Source organism: Podarcis liolepis, assembly GCF_965112155.1.
Source record: "Podarcis liolepis genome assembly, chromosome: 4".
NCBI lineage: Eukaryota > Metazoa > Chordata > Lepidosauria > Squamata > Lacertidae > Podarcis > Podarcis liolepis.
The window spans coordinates 30366015-30391679 of NC_139558.1; the positions used below are offsets into that span (position 1 = coordinate 30366015).

The window sequence follows — 25665 nt, forward strand, 5'->3', positions numbered from 1 at the left end:
GGTAAAGGTAAAGGGACTCCTGACCATTAGGTCCAGTCGTAGCCGACTCTAGGGTTGCGACACTCATCTTGCTTTATTGGCCAAGGGAGCCGGTGTACAGCTTCCAGGTCATGTGGCCAGCATGACTAAGCCGCTTCTGGCGAACCAGAGCAGTGCACGGAAATGCCGTTTACCTTCCCGCCGGAGTGGTACCTAATTATCTACTTGCACTTTGACGTGCTTTCGAACTGCTAGGTTGGCAGGAGCATGGACCGAGCAATGGGAGCTCACCCCGTTGTGGGGATTCGAACCGCCGACCTTCTGATCGGCAAGTCCTAGCTCTGTGGTTTAACCCTCAGCGCCACCTGCGTCCCACTAGATTCTATAGCCTCATTCTAATTATCTTTAAAACCCTTCAGTCCTGCAAGCATGTTTCCCTTAGGATGCATTCTCCCCTGATAAATGGAAGCCTCTACTTAATAAAGCATTTGTGAAGCTGCATTAAGTTTTGGATCTAATACACAAAGCAAGGTAGGACCAGACTAGGGTAATTGTCTGGAAAATGATAGCTTTGCCTACACTGAAGCGCTTCCCATTTCATTCCTGTCTCTGACTCTTGTTCTGATGGGGATGCACAAAGGAATGCCAGAGAACAGAGTTGCAGCAGGGGAGTTTATTCAGCGTGCAAAGATTCAGCACCAGTTAACTGCATGGTGATGATGTGAAGAGAAGCTGTCAGAGGAGATTACAGTACTTCTCTCCCCGCCCCCCCCTTCCAATTGAGCATTCTGAAACATGAATGCTTTTGCAGAAGTATCTTCTGCTGCTGATTAGCACATATTTTCGTATCAAGTATGTGACAGCATGTGCGACAGTGTAATTTGGTGTGGGTAATCACTTTGCAAATTGGGGGCAATAGAATGGAATGCGCAAAAATCCTCTCAGTCGGGCAAGTACAAAGCACTCATTCTCTGCCGTGAACACCACATTAATATAGAGTAAAACTATGGTACCCAAGAGGCCAATATATGAGCAATTTGGACAGACTACTGAAATGTTCCAGTAAGAAGACTTTTTTTTTAAAAAAATGCATTTTTAAAAAGTCACTGATCATTTATACTGTGAACCATGTTGGAGGGGGGCGGGATTTCCCTGGCAGGACATTTGACTTAGTTTTCATCCTTTTAACAAACCTTTTTGACATGTGCAAAGAATCTTTGTGCAAATGAAATGGTTAAAAAAAACAGCAACCAAGTGATCTCAGTCTTCACCCCAAAAGGCTTGCAGACCATCCTTCCCTCAGGTTTGATGCAACAGCAACAGCAAATGATTGGCTTGGGAGGGAGCAGGAAGTATTTTTCCTTGCAAATTCTTCTAGTGAACAGTTGGGAACGGAGAAGTTCAGGAGGAGGAGGAGGAGGAGGAGCTGGTGGCCTCCCAGAAAAATCGACAGAGCGGCTCTGCACACCTTTTCTTTTTTTTTATTACAGACTGATGTGATGCCAGGAGAAGTTAGTGGAAGGAGGAGCCTGGCTTCTCAGCAGAGCAGATGGCGGCCCTACAGCTCTTCTCTTTTGGATGGAGGTACAGTAAGGTCAGGATGCGGGTGGCACTGTGGGTTAAACCACAGAGCCTAGGGCTTGCCGATCGGAAGGTCGGCGGTTCGAATCCCCGTGACGGAGTGAGCTCCCGTTGCTCAGTCCCTGCTCCTGCCAACATAGCAGTTCGAAAGCACGTCAAAGTGTGCAAGTAGATAAATAGGTACCGCTCCAGCGGGAAGGTAAACGGCATTTCTGTGCACTGCTCTGGTTTGCCAGAAGTGGCTTAGTCATGCTGGCCACATGACCCAGGAGCTGTACGCCGGCTCCCTCGGCCAATAAAGCAAGATGAGCGCCACAAGCTCAGAGTCGTCCGCGACTGGACCAAATGGTCAGGGGTCCCTTTGCCTTTACAGTAAGGGCATTTCAACAGTGCAAGAGAAGTTCAAAGATGATTTTGTAAAAATGGCTTCAAGAGACTTTTCTCTTGTAGTATGAGAAGCATCAGGGCATGTTTGTGCACTGACCTGGCATTTTGCATATACACAAAGTTATATGGCTTTGTAACTGAGCTGCACAAAGCTTTCTCCGTGATGCTGTCCCCAGGTACCTTCTTGGAAAAGAGAGCACCCACACTTTTCAGGATAGAGGGATTTGAACTCCTCCTGAGGGAAGTTCAGCCCTTGTGTGCTCAACTTGAGGAGGGAGGGGAAGCATACACAACAACAACAAAATGGCAAGCATGCTCCCTGCAGCCTTAAAAATAAAGCCTACCAATCAAGGACTGTGCCTGAAGGAGCTAACAATCTCATTGTGCCCAGCACAGCTTTGCATCTTTGCACACACAGCGCTCAAGATAACAGCAGGGTCTCCACTCCATCAGCCAGTGGTAGAGGCATCAAGAAGCTCAATACTACCAGTTCCCTGGCATATCCAGACAGGAATTTGAATCCTCTCGTGTTCCTCATGAGCACAACACAGAAAAGGGAGGATACAGCACCCACATTGCTCTCAATTTACAAGCAGGTAAAAGGAGAAAGTTAGGGGATGTGACCAGGGCAGCCAGAGCCACATACTGACAGAAGAGACCTCCAGAGCCTCACTGCAAAAGGCACAGGATATTGCCAACTCTGTTTATTTGTGGTTTTTTCCAGTATACCTCAGTCAGCCTTTTCTCCTTCCCTGTGGTAAGTCTTACTTACAGTACTTCACCAAACCTTTACTAGGCGTTACAAGTATAGGCCATCATGAAACATCCATATGTATAATTTTAAAACATATGCACATAAACAGCCATGTAAAATATGTAATAGCGAGGATTTTCATCGGAATTTCTTCCCGCTGAATAGTGCCATTCAACCCTGTGGTAAGTGAAGTTTATAGCAAGATGAATGTGTCCTCTAGAATTTAGTCTGTGAAAGAGACATTCTCAAAAACAAAAGTTTACCCCTTGAGCCTTAGGCTAGTAAGGTAGTCTCCTCTCTCTCTCTCTCTCTCTCTCTCTCTCTCTCTCACACACACACACACACACACACACACACCTCTGCTGAAACAGATTACAGTATTTCCAAAGAGGCTCTTAATTGTTTACTAAAAATCTGCTTCTTTCCAGATACACTAACTCACAGTGCAAAATTCCAAACACAAGCATAGCTAAACAGTGCTAATGTTAAGGGTGAATAACTATTTCGCTTAAAATAAACAGTGTTAAGAGAGTATCTAAACCACATGCAAATCTTCATTAGCTGCATTGTCTAGTTCTGCTTTTTCTCTCCCTCCCTCCCTCCCTTCCTTTTTGGTTTAGATAGTTTTTAAATTTTACTTTTAGCTTGGACCACAAAATCAGATTGAACGAAGCTTAAAATCAATCCAACCATATCACATTTTTGTTCATCAGTAAATGCCGCATGTAAAAAGGGTTTCTTTCTACCTTTCCAGAAACAAATTAAATGTGAATCTGAGGAAAAATTATTGGATATTAAGACCCTGCAGTATGGGAAAGGTAAAGTGTGCATAAGAATGTAGCACAACCATTGAAAAAAGAGAGCAACCACTTATGTCCAAAATGCCTTCCTAAAGAGGAATGATTTGTTGTCGTGGGAACCTGTCTGGCATCTGAGGAGAATTTTGAAAAAACCAACACAGTATCAGCCCTTAAAGATTAAAAAGTGTATTTACACCTACAACTGATATCAGATAAAAGGTGCACAGAACTCGTGAAACCCCCACTAAAGTTAAGGAGAGCAGCAAAAAAAGTTTTGCAGAATCCTATGCATATTTATTTGGAATTGCCTTGGATAATGTTCCGCAACTCTTACCACTGTGTGTATAGGATTCCAGCCTTTAATTAAGCAAGGTCCTTTGGATTGGGCCCAAGAAAAGTCTTCAGTTACTAATGTAAACAATGCTACTTAATAAGGTGCTTCATATTTAGATTACATAATAATAGTGAACAGTTTTTCAGCTATTTAAAATGAGTTAATTTTGCTGCTATATAATTTCTAGCCCCTATTCAGAGGCTGATCTATATATAAAAAAGCTAGAGTAGTTCTGGAGTAAAAGCACATTGAATAGGGCAAATGTTATGCGGGTAGGGGGAGGATTGCAGATAATGTATACAGAATGAACGAAAAGAAACCTCTGTCACAAGCTATATTTTCCTGAGCAAATAAAATACTACAAGTCCATGACATTTAAACCACAGTTCCTACAATCAGCCTGCATTTGACCTTTCGGTACAATAATATAAAGCAGTCAATTTTTCTCTTTCTCTATCTAAATTCAAATTGTTGTTGTTGTTGTTTTAAAATCCCATTCCTATATTAAACACATACTCTTATTTAATAAAATTACCTTTCCAGTAATCGGCTTCCTGCCTTCGTGCTTGGCCAGAAGAAGTGACTCTTTTTTGAAGGACACCTTGGACTTCTGAAAGAAATAAGAAACTGGGTAATGGGGGAGTGGAGAGTATTACATTTTTTTTTAAAAAAAGACTAGGACCAATGTATGAAGGACATATTTATTCCATTTTGCAGAAATCCAACCCTTTGCAGAAAAAAGCTCCACAAAGCACTTTGTGGATGAATTCGGAAGAATCGCATTTCTGCACAGGCAGCAGGACAGCATTTCAAAAGGGAAAGAAATATGATTGCAAGCAGATGCTCATTCATGTTCTCATCTTAAAGGAATGTGTGTGTGTGTGTGTGTGTGTGTGTGTGTGTGTGTGTGTGTGTGTTTAGGCAGAATGATGAACAGCAGATTTCAGGGTGCATTTAATGTTTCTTAATTTCTTGCAGATGAGGGAGACAAGTATATTTTGGCACTACTTGTACACTGTACAAGCAGTATTTCTCTGTTCTTGCTGGAAATAAAAATTTTGCTTCTGGATATTGCTGTAGACCACTTGTGTCGTGGGATAGCAACCGATTAAGAAACAGGAAGCAGAGAGTAGGAATAAATGGATAGCTCTCCACTGGAGGAATGAGTTCCCCAAGGATCAGTATTGGAACCAATGCTTTTTAACTTATTAAGGATCTAGAGTTAGGGATGAGCAAAGTTTGTTCATGATGCTGAACTGTGTGTGTTTCCTACTAGAGGGGCACAAAGAGTACAATATTTAAGAAACCTTTCAATTCTGAAACTGACACGGGGACAAACAGAAGAAGATGCCTTCACCCCGGTATGGCTCCCCTTTATCACATACACAGCCCAACAGGACAATGACAATAATCCACCAACAGCATACAAATCAATATGGCTAACCTGATCCAAAACACCCACCCACCTCACTCACACACGAAAACAAAGATCACCACAGCCAATCACAAGCAAACAATCATACCCTAGGCCAACCCCAAACTCTCTCACCACCAAAGGAACACAAGTGAACAACACAAGCAACGCTGACACCAAACTCTACATACATTAAACATAATAGAAACACCGCCACCCGACCCCACCCCTATCCATCTTCCCTCTCTCCACCCCCCTTTCTTTTTTCTTTTCTTCTCCCCCTAATGCCTCAACAAATGAAACAGATTTGTAAAAATGTTACATGAAGAAAAAAAATACGAGGCACTACACTTCTGTAAAACAAGAAAATCCTTAATAAAATATATATTAAAAAAGAAGAAGAAACCTTTCAATTACAGTGGTACCTTGGGTTACATACGCTTCAGGTTAAGAACAGTTTCAGGTTACAGACTCCGCTAACCCAGAAATAGTGCTTCAGGTTAAGAACTTTGCTTCAGGATGAGAACAGAAATTGTGCTCCAGCGGCGCGGCAGCAGCAGGAGGCCCCATTAGCTAAAGTGGTGCTTCAGGTTAAGAACAGTTTCAGGTTAAGTACGGACCTCCGGAACAAATTAAGTACTTAACCCGAGGTACCACTGTAAAGTTAAACAGAGTGTTTCAGGCAGCTATATTTGCACCATATTTTGCGTTTTCAGTTCTAGATGTTTTCTGAGTCTGCATCATTATCTACGCTAGTTTAGTTGTAACTCTTTATCCAGAGGAACCAACATGGGGCCGAAGGGGCTTCAGCTCCCCCAATATTTTTGGGCAGGGGGCAGTGCTTTCCCCAATATTGAGGGGGCTGCCACCCCCTGCTGCCACCAGGCACCCTCCATGCACCCCAGAGCCAGGCGGCAGCTGGGACAAGCATGGAGGGCAATCTCCATGCTTGCTTGTCACAGTGGCAGCCTGGGAGCCCAGGAGCTAGGATGTGGCAGGGACGAGCAAGCATGGAGATCACCCTCCTCACGTCCCACCACCACCACCTGGCGCACGCCAGTGGCATCACGTGACATGTCACGTGACCACGCCCCCTCAATGTGGAGGACAAGTCTTCGCCCCTGGCCTTATCTTATCCTTGGCTTAATTTCTCTTGCAAGAGAAGTGCTGCACCTGTTTCTCTGCCATTTGCTTGCTTATTTATTCCTGAGAATCAGACATTCTGTCCTAAAACAATGGCACCCCTGTATTTTCTCAAATGGGCGTCCATTCCCCTCACACACACCCAGCGCTGTTTTAGCATTTTATGGCAGTGTGCGCACACACCCCAGAGACACAAATCAGAATGTTCATTTGTAATATTGTTTGCAGTAAGTTGTAACGAAGTGCTAGTTTGGACAACAACAACAACAACAAAACTAAGACATACACACAACCCACTTCAATCTTTGGCCTTTTGGAAGAAGAATTGCAACTTTGATGTTTCCTCCAAGTCATTTCTATCTTTGTTCTTTTAGAAGAATTTTGTCACCCAATGGAAAGATGATTATCATAACCCACTGTAAAAGAAACCACCACTGAGATCTTTTGCTTGATATTACATGCACCTGTTTACTCAAAACTTTACTCTTCGTCAGAAACTAAGGCTGCTATTTGTTCTGCATTTCTCCCCACCCCCATCCTGCCTTGCGTACGGTTCACAAATAACATCTATATTCATTATGCTCTGTACCCAGTGACTGAGCTAGCTAACAGGGAAAGATATGTTCTTCCTGTTTTCTTAGACTCTCCATTAGTGTTGGCCTGCTTCTTTGCATTCCTGTTTACGCAACAGTACTTCACAGCTTCTGGACCAATAACTTAAAACCAGCAGACATTTCTATGGCTCCTTCACTTAGACAAACACACAGAAGTGATGAATGTCTTCTTTGTGTGGTTTCGTAGGTTGAGACAACATCAACAGAGATGAGGCGGAATCCAGATTTTAGAGTTTTTCGGAGAACTAAAGGTGGAATGGCAGAATACTTTTGCCCTTGCTGTTCTGTGCCCACTCATCCTTCCAGGGTCTCTGGTAAATGGTTTCCCTTCAAGTGGCTTGGAAGCTGCCTCATCACCTAATACCGAGAGCAAAGTGGACTATAAGCAGCTTCACCCATCACAAGTTTGAAAACCAATAATCGGAGCAAGCACCGCTTTTTATAAATTGTGCTGGGTGAAAGCTGCTTAAAGAGCCATTTTATTCTTAAGTGAAAAGAAACCCTCCAGCTGAACTTCAGGGATGGGGGTTGCAAAGAAATGGGATCTGGCTGCAGATTGAGCTCTGCTCCCACCAGCAAAGGTATGCACAGCCTGAGGATCGAGGGGGGAAGCCAAACCACACTCCCACTTGGGTGTCTTTGTGGAGTGACAAGGCAGCCACCACATCTGTAGCTCTCCTGCTCACAGCAGCTGCAGTGGAAGGCAGGGGCAGGGAAAGAATGACTCAGCCCAACGCCATTGAAACCAACTCATGATCTGGTCAATACTAGGCAGGCTCAGCTTTTTTGCTGACTCATTCCAGTGGTTTTTCCTGAATACTTCCAGTGGGCAGAAGGGGCTTCTGATGCTTCTGCTATTCCTCCAACATCATGGGGGTTTGGCTAATAATAATAATAATAATAATAATAATAATAATAATAATTTATACCCCATTCATTCTGGGTGGCTTCCAACAAAATATTAAAATGCAGTAATGCATCAAACATTAAAAGCTTCCATAAACAGGGCTGCCTTCAGATGTCTTTTAAAGATAAGATAGCTGCTTATTTCATTCACATCTGGTGGGAGGGCGTTCCACAGGGAGGGCGCCACTACCAAGAAGGCCCTCTGCCTAGTTCCCTGTAGCCTTGCTTTTCGCAGTGAGGGAACCGCCAGAAGGCCCTCGGCGCTGGGCCTCAGTGTCTGGGCTGAAGGATGGGGGTGGAGACGCTCCTTCAGGTATACAGGACCGAGGCCGTTTAGGGCTTTAAAGGTCAGCACCAACACTTTGAATTGTGCTCGGAAACGTACTGGGAGACAATGTAGGTCTTTCAAGACCAGTGTTATGTGGTCTTGGTGGCCGCTCTGCCTATCCAGGTTGTCTCTGTTTATTTGGTCATTTCTCCTTTCTTCTGTTATGTTTTATGCAAGACTATCTGCTTTGAAGTATTTATTCTTCCTCAAGTGCCTAGGTCAGTTTACCTGCTAAAATAGGATGGGTTTTTTCCCAGTACTTTCTCCTTTTAAATTTTTTTTTTTTACATACTTTAATTTTTATTTATTAAATTTGTATGCCGCCCTTCATTCATAGATCTCAGAGCAGTTCACAACATAAAAATACAAGGTAAAAACACATTAAAAAAATTATAAATCAATACCCTCCCTCACTTCCCACAAACACATTTGAATTGGGCCCAGAAACTAACTGGCAGCCAGTGACGGGGGGGGGGGGGGAGGATTAGTGCAATATGCTCAAACCATCTTGCCCCTGTGAGCAACCTGGCCACTGAATTTTGTGCCAGCTGAAGCTTCAGAACACTCATCAGAGGCAGCCCTATGTATAACACATTGGAGTAGTCTAACCTAGAGGCTACCAGAACATAGGCAACATAGGGGCACAATAGGGCCATCAGCCCAAGCTGATGGAAGGCACTCTGCGCCACTTTAAAACTCTTAAGCTGAGTGCTTACTGTGTGTTTTTTTAATTGTATAGAGGCTCATGTATATTACAGTAGAATTTTTACTCAACTATTGCTGCTAGATCGGAGAAAAATAATATACAGAGTGATTATATTTTCAAAACATGTTATGATTCTGTAACAGTCTGCTGTCCCGTGAAAGCTCAAGCGACAAAACCTAATAATCTTTATTTTTAATTTTTTTAAAGTAACTTATTTAACCTTTCCAGACACAATCTGCAAAATTTCTGATGCACTTGTACTCTGAGGGCAGAGCAAGATTGTTATTTTCCCTTGCACGCTGCTCAAAACATTTGGAGCGCTGCAATCTGGTTTGAAGATGAATTAACTGTGACACATCTGAAGCTCTCGTTGCCACCACACCATTACTTTCTGCACACATCTGCCGAGTCTGTGTTGCTGCCTGGCTCTCACATTTATCTTCATCTGTTCCATATTCTACAACTCTGGTCATAATGCCAGAAACCATTTTCCAGCACTGTAAACATTTGTTAGCAGACAGAGGACTAGCAAGGCTACATGGCTATGTCGTAGCAGCTATTTCCAAAACAGGGTGCAGCTTTTAAAAAAAACTTTTATTGTATACTCAACCAAGGCATAAATACCAATAATGAAACTGCTTTAAATGGTACCCCCCTAATTTCCACATTCAAGAGTAAAGGTTGTATCCAGTGCTGCTGTTCTGCACAACTCCCCTCTCTTCTTCTGCAGCCTGCCAAGCACTCTCAAAATATTCTCCAGAGGTTTGGGGTACCCTCTGGAGAAGATCAGGGGCACAGGGAGAGTAGAAGAGAGGAAAGTCCTTTTAGACAAGCAGAACTCTGCTTGCACAGTATTGAGATACAGGTCAAAGCCCAGACACTCAAAGAGAAAATAGTGAATTTAATCCTATAAAAAACTCAAGACCAATCCCATGAAGGTTTACCCCATGGGTAGGCAAACTAAGGCCTAGGGGCCGGATCCGGCCCAATCGCCTTCTAAATCCGGTCCGCGGATGGTCTGGGAATCAGTGTGTTTTTACATGAGTAGAATGTGTGCTTTTATTTAAAATGCATCTCTGGGTTATTTGTGGGGCATAGGAATTCTTTCATTCTCCCCCCCCCCCAAAAAAAAAATTATATATAGTCCAGCCCCCCACAAGGTCTGAGGGACAGTGGACTGGGCCCCTGCTGGAAAAGTTTGCTGACCCCTGGTTTACTCAGATGCAAGTCTCAGTTTGTTAATGGGGCCTTACCCTAAGTAAAGCCATTTTTTGTCCACGTGTAATTTATTTAGTAGCATTATTCATGCTGCTTTCCTTATGCCTGAAGAGATCATTATTGTTCCTGGATGCCATTTATATGGTGTTCATTTCAGGAGGAGAATAAGCAGCAACGGGATGCGAATTCTACAGGGAAAATTATTTGAAGCTTGTGCAAATATTTTAGCAACCAAAGACCAAAGGGAGCAAAATAAATTTTTTTTTGCTGACAAAAGCAAATATTTTAAAATAAACAAAATTTATTTTCAGATGATTTCATCTATCACTATTTGGGTTTTTATTTGGTTTTGGCAGTTACCCCTTTAGTTATCACCGTGGAGGTGTCTGTCCTGCACTTTAACAAATTGTGACTTGGAGAGTAGAAAAGGCCAAGAACTGTGAATGGGTACTGTTCAATTTAATAGGAAAAAAGTGACTTCCCTTATGGAAAATGTGGAGCCAGTTTGGACATAATAGCCAATAAAAGTGAGGGGAAACATTCCTACTTCAATGAAATGGAATTTGGAGGCAGCTAAAGTTATTTTTCTTCTTTTCGTTTGACTTTTGATTACTAAAAAACGTGCTATATTATAGCACCAGGAAGACCTAGGCAGGACAGGGGCTGCACTGTGATCTTGACTTCAAGACGTTGCAAGCCTGATACTAAACAGGATCTTAAGCTGGCTTTTACGTGGGTCCTTTGTTTCTGGTCCTGTTCATACCCCAAACATGCCTTCAACTTCTCATTCCTGCTGAAAACACGGGGAGTGTTTTGCAAGCTGCTGTCTAACAGTGCTAATCCTCTACTTTCTGTGAACTTGAGTTGACTAGGTTCAGCTCCACACCATGAAGAGGGAAAAGAGTTACTTTCTAAAAAAAAAATCTAGGCTTGACAGATAATTGCACAGCAACATGCTTAGGGAGAGCACTGCAGTGCGTAAGGGAAAGTACCATATTTTTCACTCAATAAGACGCACCTAGTTTTAGAGGAGAACAAGAAAAATCTCTCCCTCTCTGCGCAGCGCCTCTCCAGCAAAGCAAAGTCAGAACAGCAAGAGGGATTGCTGCACAACGAAAGCAGCAATCCCTCTTGCTGTTCTGGCTTCTGGGATAGCTGCGCAGCCTGCATTCGCTCCATAAGACGCACCCCTTAATTTTTAGGAGGGAAAAAGTGTGTCTTATAGAGCGAAAAATATGGTACGCATCTGTTCAGCCCCTGACAGGGCCAGACTGTGTGGATGCCAGTGGCGTAGCTAGCTGCTCGGGTGCCTGGTGCGGGGGCGTGTCCTGCAGCTGGGGGCGGGGTGAGCCTCTCTGCCGCCTCCCCCTCAGATGTAGGGTGGCTGAGGGAGAGGCAGTAAGCAGGTGCAAGTCCCACACTGCTGTTTCAGGCAGCGCAGAACTTGCAGGCGCCTAAGTCACCATGTCACTCCTAAAACGTTTCATGAGCCCAGTTTTATTTTATTTTTTAAAACTCATTTTTCACTGCCCACACCCCCTTCCTCCGCCACCGGTTGATGCACCTTGAGTTACTTTGTGGGAAGATACTGTGAACAGCAGCTTTGTAGTAACCATTGTGGGTCAGCTGTCAAAAGGACACACTTCAAAAAGCACCAGCGCACAAAAACAAACTCATTTACTACCACATGTTCACAAGTCACTTACCCAAAGCATACAATTTAAGCAGGGCAAGCTAATTTAGGGGGGGAGGGGATATGTGGCATATTCCCCACCTCCTCTTGCATTTCCAGAATAAGAATGTCGTCTCCCATAAAAGCTTGTTTATGGAAATGATGAATCATACTTAAGTGTTCTGGAGCAGCACCTACATTTGTATGCATAAGGGAAGCAAATCAAAGAAAGGTCTGTTTCTCTGTGCTGACATCTCTGTCATCAGCCAGTTCCCCCAGCCCATCGGCAGCTCCTTTTTTCCTCCCATTTGGGAGGGAAGATTCTGGTTCCGGCACCAAGAACATCAACTGCCAGGAGCCAGAAGAGCCTACATTAAGCACCTCCACATATCGAATATAATGCATCCTTAGGTGTTCCAGTTCATATGGGGTTGAGTTTTCAGTTATTGTTGGATTCACAGGGCCACCCAGTAGTAAAACTATGTGGCTCACAGTATCAAGAAGCTCTTCACTAGATTACAATAATTTATATAGTAATACACCATTCCATGGGACGTGGGTGGCGCTGTGGTCTAAACCACAGAGCCTAGGGCTTGCTGATCAGAAGGTCGGTGGTTCGAATTCCCGCAATGGGGTGAGCTCCCGTTGCTCAGTCCCTGCTCCTGCCAACCTAGCAGTTTGAAATCACGTCAAAGTGCAAATAGATAAATAGGTACCGCTCCGGCGGGAAGGTAAATGGCATTTCTGTGCGCTGTTCTGGTTCGCCAGAAGCGGCTTAGTCATGATGGCCACATGACCTGGAAGCTGTACGCTGGCTCCCGCGGCCAATAAAGCGAGATGAGCGCCACAACCCCAGAGTCGTCCGCGACTGGACCTAATGGTCAGGGGTCCCTTTACCCTTTACCTTTACCCCATTCCATACCCTTCCAACTCCCTGGCCAAGAGCAGCTTAGATCAGGGGCCCATGGGGGTCATTTAACCAGCCCACAAGTCGCCCCCGAACTGAGCCACGCTAAACCAGCACAGTGCGGCACGGGGACTCACTTCTGTGGCGCCGGAAATTGCATTGCTCAGATGCAGACAATGGAAATTGCAAGCACGCTCGCAATCCAGCCCATGGAGGGATTCTGCTGGAGTGAACCGGTCCAGGCGAGGAAAACCTTGCCAATCCCTGGCTTAGATGTACGTTTCTCACAGGGCAAAACCCCCTTTCCCCACACCTCTCTTGAAATGAAGGGACTTTAAGGCGCAGCTGGTGGCACAGCACAAAACCCTGCTGGAATGACCTGCCATGGTAAACTATGAAGTTAAACAAAGAGCAGAAAAGCATGGTGAATGATCAGTTGTTTAGAAATCATTTTACTGGATGCTTCATATGTTTGTATGAGATCAAAATAACGATAGGTGGAATATTGAGGCTTAAAAAAACCAATTTTGGGGGGGGGTGTAAAGCAGGTGTCAGGAACCTATGGCCCTCCAGATGTTGGCTGAACTTTAAAACTCCCAGCAGCCTTGGCAAATCTGACCAATGGCTAAGGAATGATGGGAGTTGTAGTTCAGCAACACCCGGAGCGTCAAAGGCTCCCCACACCTGGCTTTAAACAATTATTTAACTTTTGGTGGTTATGAGTGCACAGACCACATACCAATCTCTGTCTAAGATGGATTTATATCTAATGCCAACAATTGAAAAAAGGAACCCTGATGTGTTTATAGATCCTGGTTCTCTTAAAAGACTACTGCCATACAGAAGATTTGGGCTGGGGGCTGGGGCAGCAGGCCTTTTGTTTTGGCTTAAACGTTTGGCCAGCTAAAGCTGCAAAATATGAAATACATCCATTTCCTCTTGCCTATTTTCCTTCTAACAATAGCCCAAGATCTTGTGTAATAGAGAGATTGCTATTCAGAAAAGGAAAACTGGCCTTGCTGTCCCTTCCTCCCCGTGCACTCATTATTTTCGGCCCTCCTCCCAAGCAAACGCGCGGCCTCTCAGTGGCCCGCTGAACAAAGCTCTTGGTGGATTATAAAGCCATAAGTGTGTGCGGCTGTTCTACATCGTTTTATTCAATGCCTGGTGCTCTTGTGACAGCCTCGCTCGCTCGCTGCCGCACATGAAAGAGCTGTCTGTGTCCCTGATTCCTCCAAACGGGGCCAGAGCCTGAAGCAGCTATGTGAAATCGCTCAGGTGCCTCGCTCCACTTCCTGATACTTCTCCGTCAGCAAAAGTATTTACCACTGCTTTCACTGTTCCACTTAGCTCTCAGTGTTTTTGCCAGCAAACCCTTTCTTTGCGCTCTCATTTAACGGTGTGCTCGGAATTGTAATTCAGAGATCACAGACCCCACTTTCAAATCTCAGTTTAGCTATACAGTGGTACCTCGAGTTACAGACGCTTCAGGTTACAGACTCCGCTAACCCAGAAATAGAACCTCAGGTTAAGAACTGTGCTTCAGAATGAGAACAGAAATTGTGCTCTAGCAGCATGGCAGCAGTGGGAGGCCCCATTAGCTAAAGCGGTACCTCAGGTTAAGAACGGACCTCCAGAACGAATTAAGTTCTTAACCCAAGGTACCACTGTAGCTCCGTACTCTCCATATGATTGTAGACCCTCCAGGTGTCCCAGTTTTCCAGGGACAGTCCCAGATTTACAGAAACTGTCCCCAGTTTCTAATTAGATTTCGGACTGTCCCGCTTTTTCACAGAACGTTCCTATTTCAATCAGAGGATTGTCCTGGCATCCACAAGGTCTGCCCCCACTCCGAAATTAGGCTTTAAAAAAGTATTATGTTGTAGACAATAAGGGCATTTTCCATGCTGAATTACGGTACATGCTACATGCAAATGTTTGCATTTAAATCCTGACAGCTGCTTTTGGAGCAGAGAGGAAGGCAACTTTCCCCCACTTTACTCTTCTTTCATTACAACTGCATCTTGCACTGCCCCTGTCCAACAACAAAGCAGGATTCTGGATGCATGCTTAACCTCACACAAAAAAGTGTGGTTTTATTTGTGCAAGTTTGTGTGCAATGCCTTGCCTAATGGTCAGGGGTCCCTTTACCTTATACTGTAAATGTAGCAAGTGCTGGATAGCAGTCAACATGACCACGTTGCAAAGCAGGTGCTTTCACCTCTTTTTATAGCAGATATCAGCAGGCAAGGTTGCCTGTTGATATCTGCTATAGAAAGAGGTGAAAGAGTGGGCCAGGCTGTATTCCCGCACTTCCCGCCTCCCCCTGCCACTGAGACTCATTTGCAAACAAGAAAGACACCCGAAACGCTCTAGAACAGGAATGGGAAACCTGTGTAGCCCTCCATCCCTGTCCATTATCTATACTGGCTGGAGCTGATGGGATTTGGAGTCCAGCAACAGAGGCTTCAGCTGAGCTATCTCTTAAGCACCTTAGCCGCTTGTGTCTCAGCTTGAAAGATTGTGTGCCTGCATGTTTGCATGTCCACATCACTGACTGGGCAAAAGTTCAGAAAGTTCAGAAACCATGAAGCCCTCCAAACAGATGCTGACTTGTGTGCTGCACAGACCGCAACAAGGCAGTGCTAATAGACACGACCATTTTTGCATAAACAGGTGCCCATAATTTAATTTCACACTGTCTCTTTTGATGCCCGAAGTTCTTCAATCAAATTTTATGCATGCCAACGCCAACTTACGCTGGTTTAGCCATCAACATTTCCCCTTAAAAATAGCATCAATTTGATGCTTCCCGGAAAATCCATCAAAGGACCCTCAACACTCCACAGCTCACAAGGAAAACTGAAAGGGCAGAAATTTCAAAGAGCCAAGCTGGTTTATAAACACCAATTCTCAAATAACTGTTTGGAGACCAGAATATTTGCCCTCTCCCACTCTCTAAGGCAAAACACTTGCAGAACCACATCTGGTAAACATTATCTGAGAAAGGCTAGAGAACTTTGATCTCAGAAGGACCTTCTTGACTTGCCTATAAATGCCAGGTCACCTTTCTACTCATTAGAAAATGAACAAGAACGGTTATAAGTCTGAATATTTCAACTAACCCCATTGAGAGATCATTACACAATCAAGATAGCACTCATTAAAGGGGAAAATAATAATAATAATATGTGTTTAATGTAGGCATGAAAGGGAGGACAACAAAGTCTAATTAAATGTTAAATTCAATGGTTAAGCACCTCAAAAAGAGATCTTTCCCACCCTAAGAACAACATGATCTTAATAAATTGAGAGTTCAACCCCTCAGTTTATTTAACGCTAAGCATTTGCTCAATCCATACTAAACTACCACCATCACAAACACAACAACACTGTATGTTAATCTCCAGGTTAAAAATGGTGAACTCAAGATAGCATTAGGCCACAAGGAATAATTTATTGCCTGTATAATTTGTCCTTGTTTTAGTACAATATTTCATTAAAGACCTATTCAGAAGCGGCTCTGCATAAACCAAGTCGGTTTCAATTGCTCATGTAAGAGCTGGCCTAACTTCAGGAAAAAAATAAAATCTTTTGACCTTTGTAAACACATCTGAGCCTCCCTTCCCCTCGCCCCTCCTCCTCTTCCTTTTGGCAACGAATTTCCAGTGCAGCTATATAAGAATATTTGAACAGTCATTCTTTGTAAGGTGCCATCTAAGCTTTTAGTGTTTCTAACAGTTATCGTAGCTCTATGCATCACACTGGAAATAGTGTGCAGATTTTTATTTTTTAAAGGCTGTGAAATAATTTACAGGGATTAATCAAATCACTTCAAAAAAAGGGAGGGGGGAGCTTGATTAATCCCAGCAGGGGAGGTCTACCTTCATGTATGAACCTGCCTCGAAGGAGGGGGGATTTTCAGTAGCAGCCAGCAGATCATTTGAGTTTGCTGGAGCTTGATCTGCACTTTATCTGAATTTGAATGTTTCTGATACTTATGGAGCATACAGCTGATGAACATAGGCTTGACTTCTGAAGTTCTGTAATGATTTACAGCATCTGATCAAAAGCCTGGACTTAGTCCAAGAACGACTGATGGTTCAACATTAGGTTTCTATTTCTGAAATCAAGGATGTGAATGGACAGTAATAAATGGCTCTGTTGCAATAGGAACTTGACATTTTTCAGGGCAGGATACAGTTCTATGGTTATTGCACTTCTTGCTCTTAAAGAAAAAAGCCTCTCTAAATATTAGAGAAGTACAGAATAATAATAACAAGAAAGATGGGAGTGTTTTTTAAAAAAATGGGATCACTGGAAATTTGATTCGGCTTGCAATTTAAAGGCAAACTTACAGAATTTGCACTTCCAATACAATATGCAAACCAAAACACAGCTATCCTTCAAAATCCACACTTCCCCAAATTTTGTAGCACAGATCTCCAGCTAAGAAATGTGCAAGAACCTGCATATACTAGGGTGAAAAGTGCATATAAATGTATTTATTAGTGAAAATAAATATCCCAAACCACATTGTATTAGGCAAAATTGCTTTGTAAAACTGATTATTAGGAAAAGTTGAATTCAACATGTATATATTAGGAGATAATATGTTTACTTATGCCTATTCATATGCTTAATTTGAAGTTTTTGATCTTTGCAAAAGAAAAAAGGAGTGCAGTTGTCCTGCTCTTCAGTGAAAAATGCTATATCACAAAGCAGGCAGTATCTCATGAATTTCAGCATCTCAAGGGCAGCAGAAGACCAATTTGCGTTTGATCTTGATGGTAGTTCTTGAGCAAATACTACCCTTTGTGAGACAATAACCGGACTGGCCTTCTAAGCACTCCCTATTTCATGACCCTTCTTTAAAATTATAATATTTGTATTATAAGACAGAGCTCTATACACACCAGCACGTTGGGCAAAAAAAATTAGTAGCTCAATTCATTCAGGCAATTGAGTTATGCGGTGGAAATTTCCAGGTCAAAAGTTGCATCAGCTGCTGAACATTTGATACTGATACAAATGAATTTAAATATTTTACCGGCTTAATATATTTCTCATGTAAGTATTTGATTTTGGGTGCTGCGAACTTCCAGCACTTCACATAGCTCCCACCAACACAATTAAAAATACAAACACAATAAAATACACAAAGCCCTTACAATACTGTTAAGTGCTCCCAGCCATAGAGTTGAGAGTACCATTGTCAGGTTGCTGAACAACAACATGCAGAGCTCAGTGAAGTGGGAGGCCAAGCAACCAGAAGAGTCTTGGAGGTGTACTTGCCTGGAGGCAGAGGCAGAATCTGAAGTCAGGTCCAGTCCTAGGGCTGAGCGAATGGCAATCCCAGACAGTACAGGGGTCAGGGAATCGAATGACCATCAGGGCTCAAGACTAGCAGGAAACAGCAAGCTAGGGCCAGGAACTTACAACTGTAATTACCAGCACCTGACTGCTGCTGGAAGCTCTGCTTGAGAAGGCTGAAGCCAGCTGGTTTTCATCAGTGTCCTCTCTCCTCTGTGTCCTTGAAGGCTGATCAGCTGCAGGTGGAGTCACTCCACCTTCTCCCCCATTCAGGCTGCTGTTCAGCAGGATACACTGAACCCACAGACACCTAGCACACACCTTGGGTGAATGAATGAACTTTATTTGCGTCAGCTATTGGCCATAGCAACAAATGAACACTCCAGCTAAAAACCTTGTAACCTTTGCTGTCATCTGCTCCTCTTGATCTGCCACGAGAAAAGATACTGTGGCAGAGGTTGGGCGACCCGGAATGGACAATAAAAGAGGGGTGATAATTTCATTCCTCAACTCTTTATAAAGAGTGCAAGCCAGAAGGGCATGCGCCACTGATTCAGTGCTGCCATCTCCACAGGGACATAAGTGTTTTTCGTGTGGATCTATTGGAATCGGCCCTCAAGTACAGCCGAGGGCAGTACATACAATCTTGCGAGGGTAAAAGCGCATCTCTGTTTTGGAATTGCTAGGTTACGCAGAGAATCGAAATGGGAAGGTGGAAAATAGTCATACCATGGACAAAATCTCCTTCTTGTGGCCAACTGGTTCTGATGCTTGATATCATTTAGGCACTGGCCTTGGGTTTCGTTCTCCTGAAATGAAGGTCTTTGGAGGCCAAGGACCATAATGTAAGAATTATACACACACACACACACACACACACACACACACACACACACTCACTCTTATACAGGCTGGACATAAGATGGAAGGCTCACAGTATTAACTCACCATTAGAAGCTGTTCCCCCATTCTAGATGGAGCTTTGGATTTTGCACAGAGAGCAAAGCAAGCTACTGGGTCATTTCCATCCCAGTTCCAAGAACCCTCAGTCCTTTTTGTTTTGTTTCACCCTCAGACACCTTGATGACATCTCCTTTACTCAGGGGAGAGAGTAAGAAAGACACACTCCTTTCCAGAAGAACCATTAGCTCCTATGGCAACAAATCACCTGTAATGGGCCATCTTTTTAGTGAGGCAGAGGCCAACTCTCCCAGCAAATAGGAACATACCAAGCTATTTACTTAACAAAAGAAGCCAGCCTGCCTTCCTCCTCTTACACATACTCTGAATGCACACAGCTATAAAAGTACAAGGCTGGAAGGGATCCTAAAACTCAATTTAAGTCTCATTAGAACAGATTCCCTTAGAAATTAAGTTCAAAGAGTTAACATTACGTACGCTCATAGTTTTTGGCATGTCTGTTGGGATTCCTTCCCACCAAATCCCAGCTGCACTCTCTTACTGAGCAGCGCTAGCCACAAATTGCTTTGAAATAGGCTTTGGTTTCAAAAATGGCACCCAAGACCAGCTCAAAGCTTCTATGTGCAGCACTAGATTCAGTGCATGCACACGAAAGCTTATACCAAGAACAAACTTAGTTGGTCTCTTAAGGTGCTACTGGACAAATTTTTTATTTTTATATATATTTCGTGTGCAGTACTAGTTGCCCTGTTCTTTGGATAGGTACTGGGTAAGTATCATGAATGAGGGACCTGTGGCCCTTCAGATGTTGCTGTACTACAGTTCCTATCAGCCCTGATAAGTAGTCATGGGAGTTGGAGTCCAACAAGGGCCACACATTCCCCATCCCTGGTACATGAGGAGCACGACTGGTGCAGGATTTACCACATTATCTCACCCACTAATTACCGTATTTTTCGCCCTATAGGATGCACCGTCCCATAAGGCGCACCTAGTTTTTTGGGGGGGAAATAAAGGAAAAAAATTATTCCCCCCCCCCAGGCGCGGGGCTGGGGCAGGGGAGGCCCGAGCTTCCCCCGACCCCAGCCCCCAAACAGGCAGCTCTCTGCAAGCCGTGGGAGCCCAGCGCTGGCTCCCGCTACTTGCGGAGAGGTCCGCGAAGCCTGGAGAGCGAGAGGGGTCGGTGCGCACTGACCCCTCTCGCTCTCCAGGCTTCAGCGAAAGCCTGCATTCGCCCCATAAGACGCACACACATTTCCCCTTCATTTTTGGAGGGGGAAAAGTGCATCCTATAGGGCGAAAAATACGGTATACTCTTTCTACTAATGAATGTAAAGGGAACAAACTGTTACTACCTCTTCTTAACCAGAAAATCAAATCACTGTGGGACGGTAGAGCTTATCCGTGTTTGCTTTGTTTATACCAACCTCTTACAAATTAGTGAAAGGTCATGCCCGTTTTAACAAAGCTGGCAAACTTAGCATCCCAAGACTGCAGTCCCCGCCCCCCTATCATTGCGTTTTACTGATATATCTTACTGATGACTGTGTTCTGTTTATTACAAAGTTGTCACTTGTTCCTCTTGCATGGCTATTGCTCTCCCGACAGCAAACTGAATACAGTGGACGCACGGGTTGTGAACGTGATCTGTGCGGGAAGCACGTTCGCAACCCGCAGCGCCGTGTCTGCGCACGCGCAGGTTGCGATTTAGCGCTTCTGCACATGCACAAGTGCCGAAACCTGGACGTAACACGTTCCAGAGTTTCCAGGCTCGGCGCGGTGCACAACCCGAAATCATGCAACTCGAAGCATCTGTAACCCGAGGTATGACTGTATATTCAATCTCATGTAATAGACATTACAAGCAGTGCTATTTTTCTAGAAAAAGAACGCCATGAACGCCTCCCTTGTTCTCTTAGAATGGCAATGGTGCCCACCTGAGAGGTGCCGGAACTGAGTTCCAGCGAGTTCCGGCTGAAAAAAGGCCCCAATTACAAGACTCAGAAATCTTTACGGAATTAAAGACATTGAATTCTGTCTAAATACACACACACACACACACACACACACACACACACAGCCCTATTCCCTTTTGACTATTCAAGGGCACATGTGTTAGATATACAACAATGATGATCTACTGAAAGAATGCCATCTATAAAGCCCCCGCAGTTAAGTCAGTGGAGGGGAGGGCGAAGCCAATGTTGACTAAAGAGGCATCTGCTTTTCTCTCTGCATAGAACTTGCTGCTAAATCTCCCGGGGATCCGAGTTGAATGACATCCAAGGACAGAAACGATCACTGTCAGAGTTAATGGCTATGCATCTGCAATTTAAAAAGAGGGAAAAAACAAGGTTCTGCAGTGCACAGCCCTGGAAGGTTACAAAAAAAAGGGTCTGTTGTTTAAAATATTTATTTGTGCCTTAACGACGCCCTCTGTGCCTAATCCAATTAGTAAAAGAAGACGAGGCTGTATCATTAAAGATGATCTCATTAAAAAAAGGACGCTAGTGGGAAGCTTACTTGCATATAAGGCGGCTGTAAATCTAAGCTCCAGTATAGCCTGACTTGCAATGGTGTTTGCTCAGCACATTTTCGTAAGCTCTGATGGAAAGCCAGCGTTCCCAAGGTCCAAATTAATAAAGCAGATGAAGTCATGCATTCCGGATGCTGCATGAAAAAGAGGGGAGGGAGAGGCGGAGAGGCGAAAGAGAGAGAAGATTCAGTGTCCTAATAAAATTATACAATTTTCCATCAAAAACTCAATACGTGAAAACAGCCCAACAAAATATTTATGGGCTACCTTGGAATATCGTCCGGACTAAGCTATAGCAGAGGGTGCTGGGAAAGATCCACAGTCTTCAGAGGATTTCAGATTTAAAAGCTTTCCAGACAAAAGCAATACTGTAGAGGATTTCAATTTTTTTAGTGCTTTACTAGCAATAGCGCTGATCCAGAGCTGGAGGTGCGATGCACGAGGGAGGGATAGCCTTATTGCTTGTGCAGGAGGATAGACAAGATTTGTGCTTCGGGGCTGGGGACAGAGCTTAAGAACACATTTTTAAGAGGTGTGACGAGAGGTCCATGGCGCAATTTACGAAGTCCTAAGTTTCTTGAGTGTTCAAAGCCCTTTGCACACATTTATGCAACAATCCTTACAACGGCCGTCTAAAATAGGCCAGTCTTCCTATTTCAGAGAGGGGGTAAAGCCAGGAGAATAGAGCCTTGCTTAAAAGCCACCTAGCAAGTTTGTGACTGGCGTTAAGAGTTGACGTGGGTGTGACTTGGATCATGCATGTAGCAATGACACTATTCCAGCTTCCAAGCATCTGCATAGCTGGACGATTACACGCTTCAGTACTACAACCTTGCAGAGTCCTGAAAAGGTAAAAATATATACATTAAAACATCTCTGAAATTAGGACACAGACGAGAGCTGAGGGAAGCCGAGACTCACCAGCGTCACAACAGGCACTAGCCAATATATGCCCATGACAGCTGCACAGCCACATTCCATATAAAGACTCCCTGCCGTGATGGATGCCATCATACCTGGTGGAAGAACCCTTGTTTCCAAGCAACAGAACACCACTTCTAAGTGCTTGAGGGGAGGGAAGAGAAGCAAATTCCCTTAAAAAACAAGAATCCCAGAGGTACTTTAGCAAAAGACCACCCACATTTATTGCACACCAACATTTTATCTGGGAGGCCTTAGTCGAGTCAGTTATGGAATGTCTGAGCTAAGGCTGCTGAAACCTATAAACTATTAGCTGCCTTGAATGTCAACATTACTGACAGAAAGGCAGGATATGTATGTTTTTTTTTTTATGCTCAACCAGTGGTCTGAAAGGAGAAACTATGATGCGTAAGAGATTTGTGCCTCCACCACGCCTTAAAATAAGAAAAAGACTCACCTGTGGAGAGGTTAGAAGCACTGGCTTCTTCTATTAGCTCTTTTTTCTCTAGCATTCCACAAGCCTTTCATGGATCTTCTTGCTAGCGCAGTGCGTCGAATAACTCATCAAATAAAGTAGAATCCAAATGCACTTCTAACTCAAATGTGTATGGCCCAGCAATAATATTGTTGTTGATGATGACGGCGAGGACGATGTTGTTGTAGTAGTAGTAGTAAATTAAATTTGTATACTGCCCTTCATTTGAAGATCCCAGGGCAGTTCATCAGAGACCATCCAATACTTTTTTAAAAATGATGTAGTTTGCTAAATTTGCAGTTGGAACGTGTTAAAAGAATTGCAAGGAATTTATGAATTAATATTACAACTGAATTGTTATTGCAGTATTGTTTTTGACAACTACTGTGGCTTAGTGTTGAACAGTATCCCAAATTTTATAAAATGCAAGCCGAATATCTGAGACTTTAAAAGACACTGTGGACTTTTAAATGAAGGAATCCTGCTTTTTTATACACATATATTATAGGTTATATAATCCCAGATATTCTCTGGCAGGGTTTGGGACTCCCTTCACCTGCCCTCTTTTCAGGTATGCAAAGTATGCAATCTTTTTAATTGAACAATCATCTCTTGGCAAGTGGACAAGCTTAAGTAATTCACAGAGCTGCAGCCTTCCATTCTATCTTGAAAAGAGCAGGGGGGGGGGAATCAGGTGGTTTGCACATACCAGCCAACTGTGGCTTTGGGTCATAATCAAGAGACAGCAACACTTGATCAATGTGTACAATGAATTCCATCTCTTCCCCCATGAAGAGTCAGATCCTCCTCTGTACACGTTCCAAGCTTGTCAATATCCTTTATAAACTGTGGCACCCAGAACTGGACACAGTACTTCAGGTGGGGGCCTGACCACGGCGAATAGAGTGGTACAATTACTTCCCTTGATCTGGGCGGTATACTTCTGTTGATGCACACCTTCAAGTTGTGCATTTTAAAAAAGGAAGAAAATCAGTTGAAATTCTGCCAACTCACAAAAGGCTGTAAATATTTTCATAATGAGATAAAATAATGTATTTGGATGAAACTTTCTAAGTCACAGGCGCAAAGGGATGGATCAATTGTGGAATTCCTTGTTTCCTTAGCCATTTTCTTTTTAATTTATAGAACTCTCTGAGCAATGCATTTAAATGAAAATGAATAATCGCTCGCTTAACAGAAGTCATTAATCCCCTTTAAGTGCATTCCTGCATGAATCTATTACCATGCATTTCACAAGCTTCAGAGCTAAAATAAATGTTTGATGTAATGTGTGCTACCTACTCTGTTTTAATTAAACAACCTCCTCAGCCTTAGCTGGTGAAATATGTCATTAGTCAGTAGCACATTCATCTTCAAGGAGAAGGCTTTTGAGGGCTGCCTGATAGATACACTTCTGAAACAGTGGGAACTATCAGTTAAGCCTTCCCAAGCACTAATGTCCTTTAATGTTATGTGAACTGGTTTCCCTCCCAACTCACCTTCGTTCTGGGCGCAATTAACCAACATGCCATGTTCCCCTTCTCCGAAAGGCAGAAACAAATGATCACTGGAGGCATTTATAAGCTTGTCTTGGGCCTATGACTATGAGGCATAATCCATAACTATTCCATTTATTACTAAAAGTCTGTGGTTTCTCAACTGAATTGCCTTTGAAAGACGCAAACTCTTCCTCAGCCCTCAAAGGTCTATCTCCTTTGCACCGTTGTTGGCATCTGTCTGTCTTGGGAAACAAAAAAGACCATTGGCTAATCCTTTTTCAAACCAACTGTGGGCTGAGTGGGACTTTGGCCTGCAAGATTTTGCTTCAGGTCCCACCTACACCGTTTAAAAATGGTGAGCTGACAAGAAAATGAAGAAGTGTGCATGCACATGAAAGCTCATACCAATAACTAACTTAGTTGGTCTCTAAGGTGCTACTGGGAGGATTTTTTTTATTTTGTTTCGACTACGGCAGACCAACACAGCTACCTACCTGTGACAAAAAAACGATTAGCTAAGTCCTGAGCAGCCTAAAACAAACACCTGTGAGTTAGCAAACACAAATTTTCAGGTACGCATTTCTCCAGACAAACATCCAAGAAATTCAAAGTATACTTTAGCAAGTTCACAATATGGTATTGCCTTCTGGCCAGGGAGGAGCTACAGCTGTTGACTGCAAGTTCCTAGATTTGTAAAGGGAACAAGGGAAGACTTCCTGCCATAGGCTGGAATTAGCTCCAGCTGGTCCCTCGTCTCAAAGGATTTTGATGAGAAGTGCAGCGTGGTACGAGACCAGGGAACGATGATGACGGCGAAGGCAGGAAATGCTTCCTGAATAATCCAGGCTCTCTACAGCCAGTATGGAATTTCTGTCCTAGCACAAGACATGAGTGTGGCTTTATTTATTTCTTTTGTAAACTATTTTTAGGGGATTTTGGAGCCATGAAGCAGGATGTTATTTTACACACGCACACACAATAATTTCTTCAAGTAAATTCTGGATTCTGTATTGATTTGAAGTTTCTGTGTTGACGAGTTTATGAAAACTGCCACATATCAAGAAGATACTTGCCCTGTTCATCTTGGGCATGCTCAATAAACCCATGGCATCCTCCCTCTAAGTTTGCAACAGTAGAAAAAGGTGTATTCCAAGTGATCAAATTTATGCATTTTGAAAAAATAAGTTTGTTTCAGGATTTCTTGTACACCAAAACAAGTTGGGTCAGCACTCCCCAGTATTCCATTTGTTTCTGGTG

General features: G+C 43.5%; 1 protein-coding gene across 2 annotated transcripts in view; it reads right to left on the reverse strand.

Annotated features, from left to right (window-relative positions):
- ECRG4 (ECRG4 augurin precursor) overlaps window positions 1–19040 on the reverse strand; it is a 35294-nt gene extending 16254 nt beyond the window's left edge. The window contains exons 1-2 of one of the 2 annotated variants that reach the window (XM_083501599.1): window positions 19005–19040; window positions 4371–4445 (exon numbers count right to left, since the gene is read on the reverse strand). In XM_083501599.1, coding sequence (XP_083357725.1) covers window positions 4371–4445; window positions 19005–19025 — 96 coding nt within the window. In that variant the 5' untranslated portion in view covers window positions 19026–19040. Of the gene's footprint in view, window positions 1–4370; window positions 4446–6689; window positions 6762–19004 lie in introns of those variants that run through there. The other variant, XM_083501598.1, reaches the window with a different exon arrangement.
- Window positions 19041–25665: the final 6625 nt, after the last annotated feature.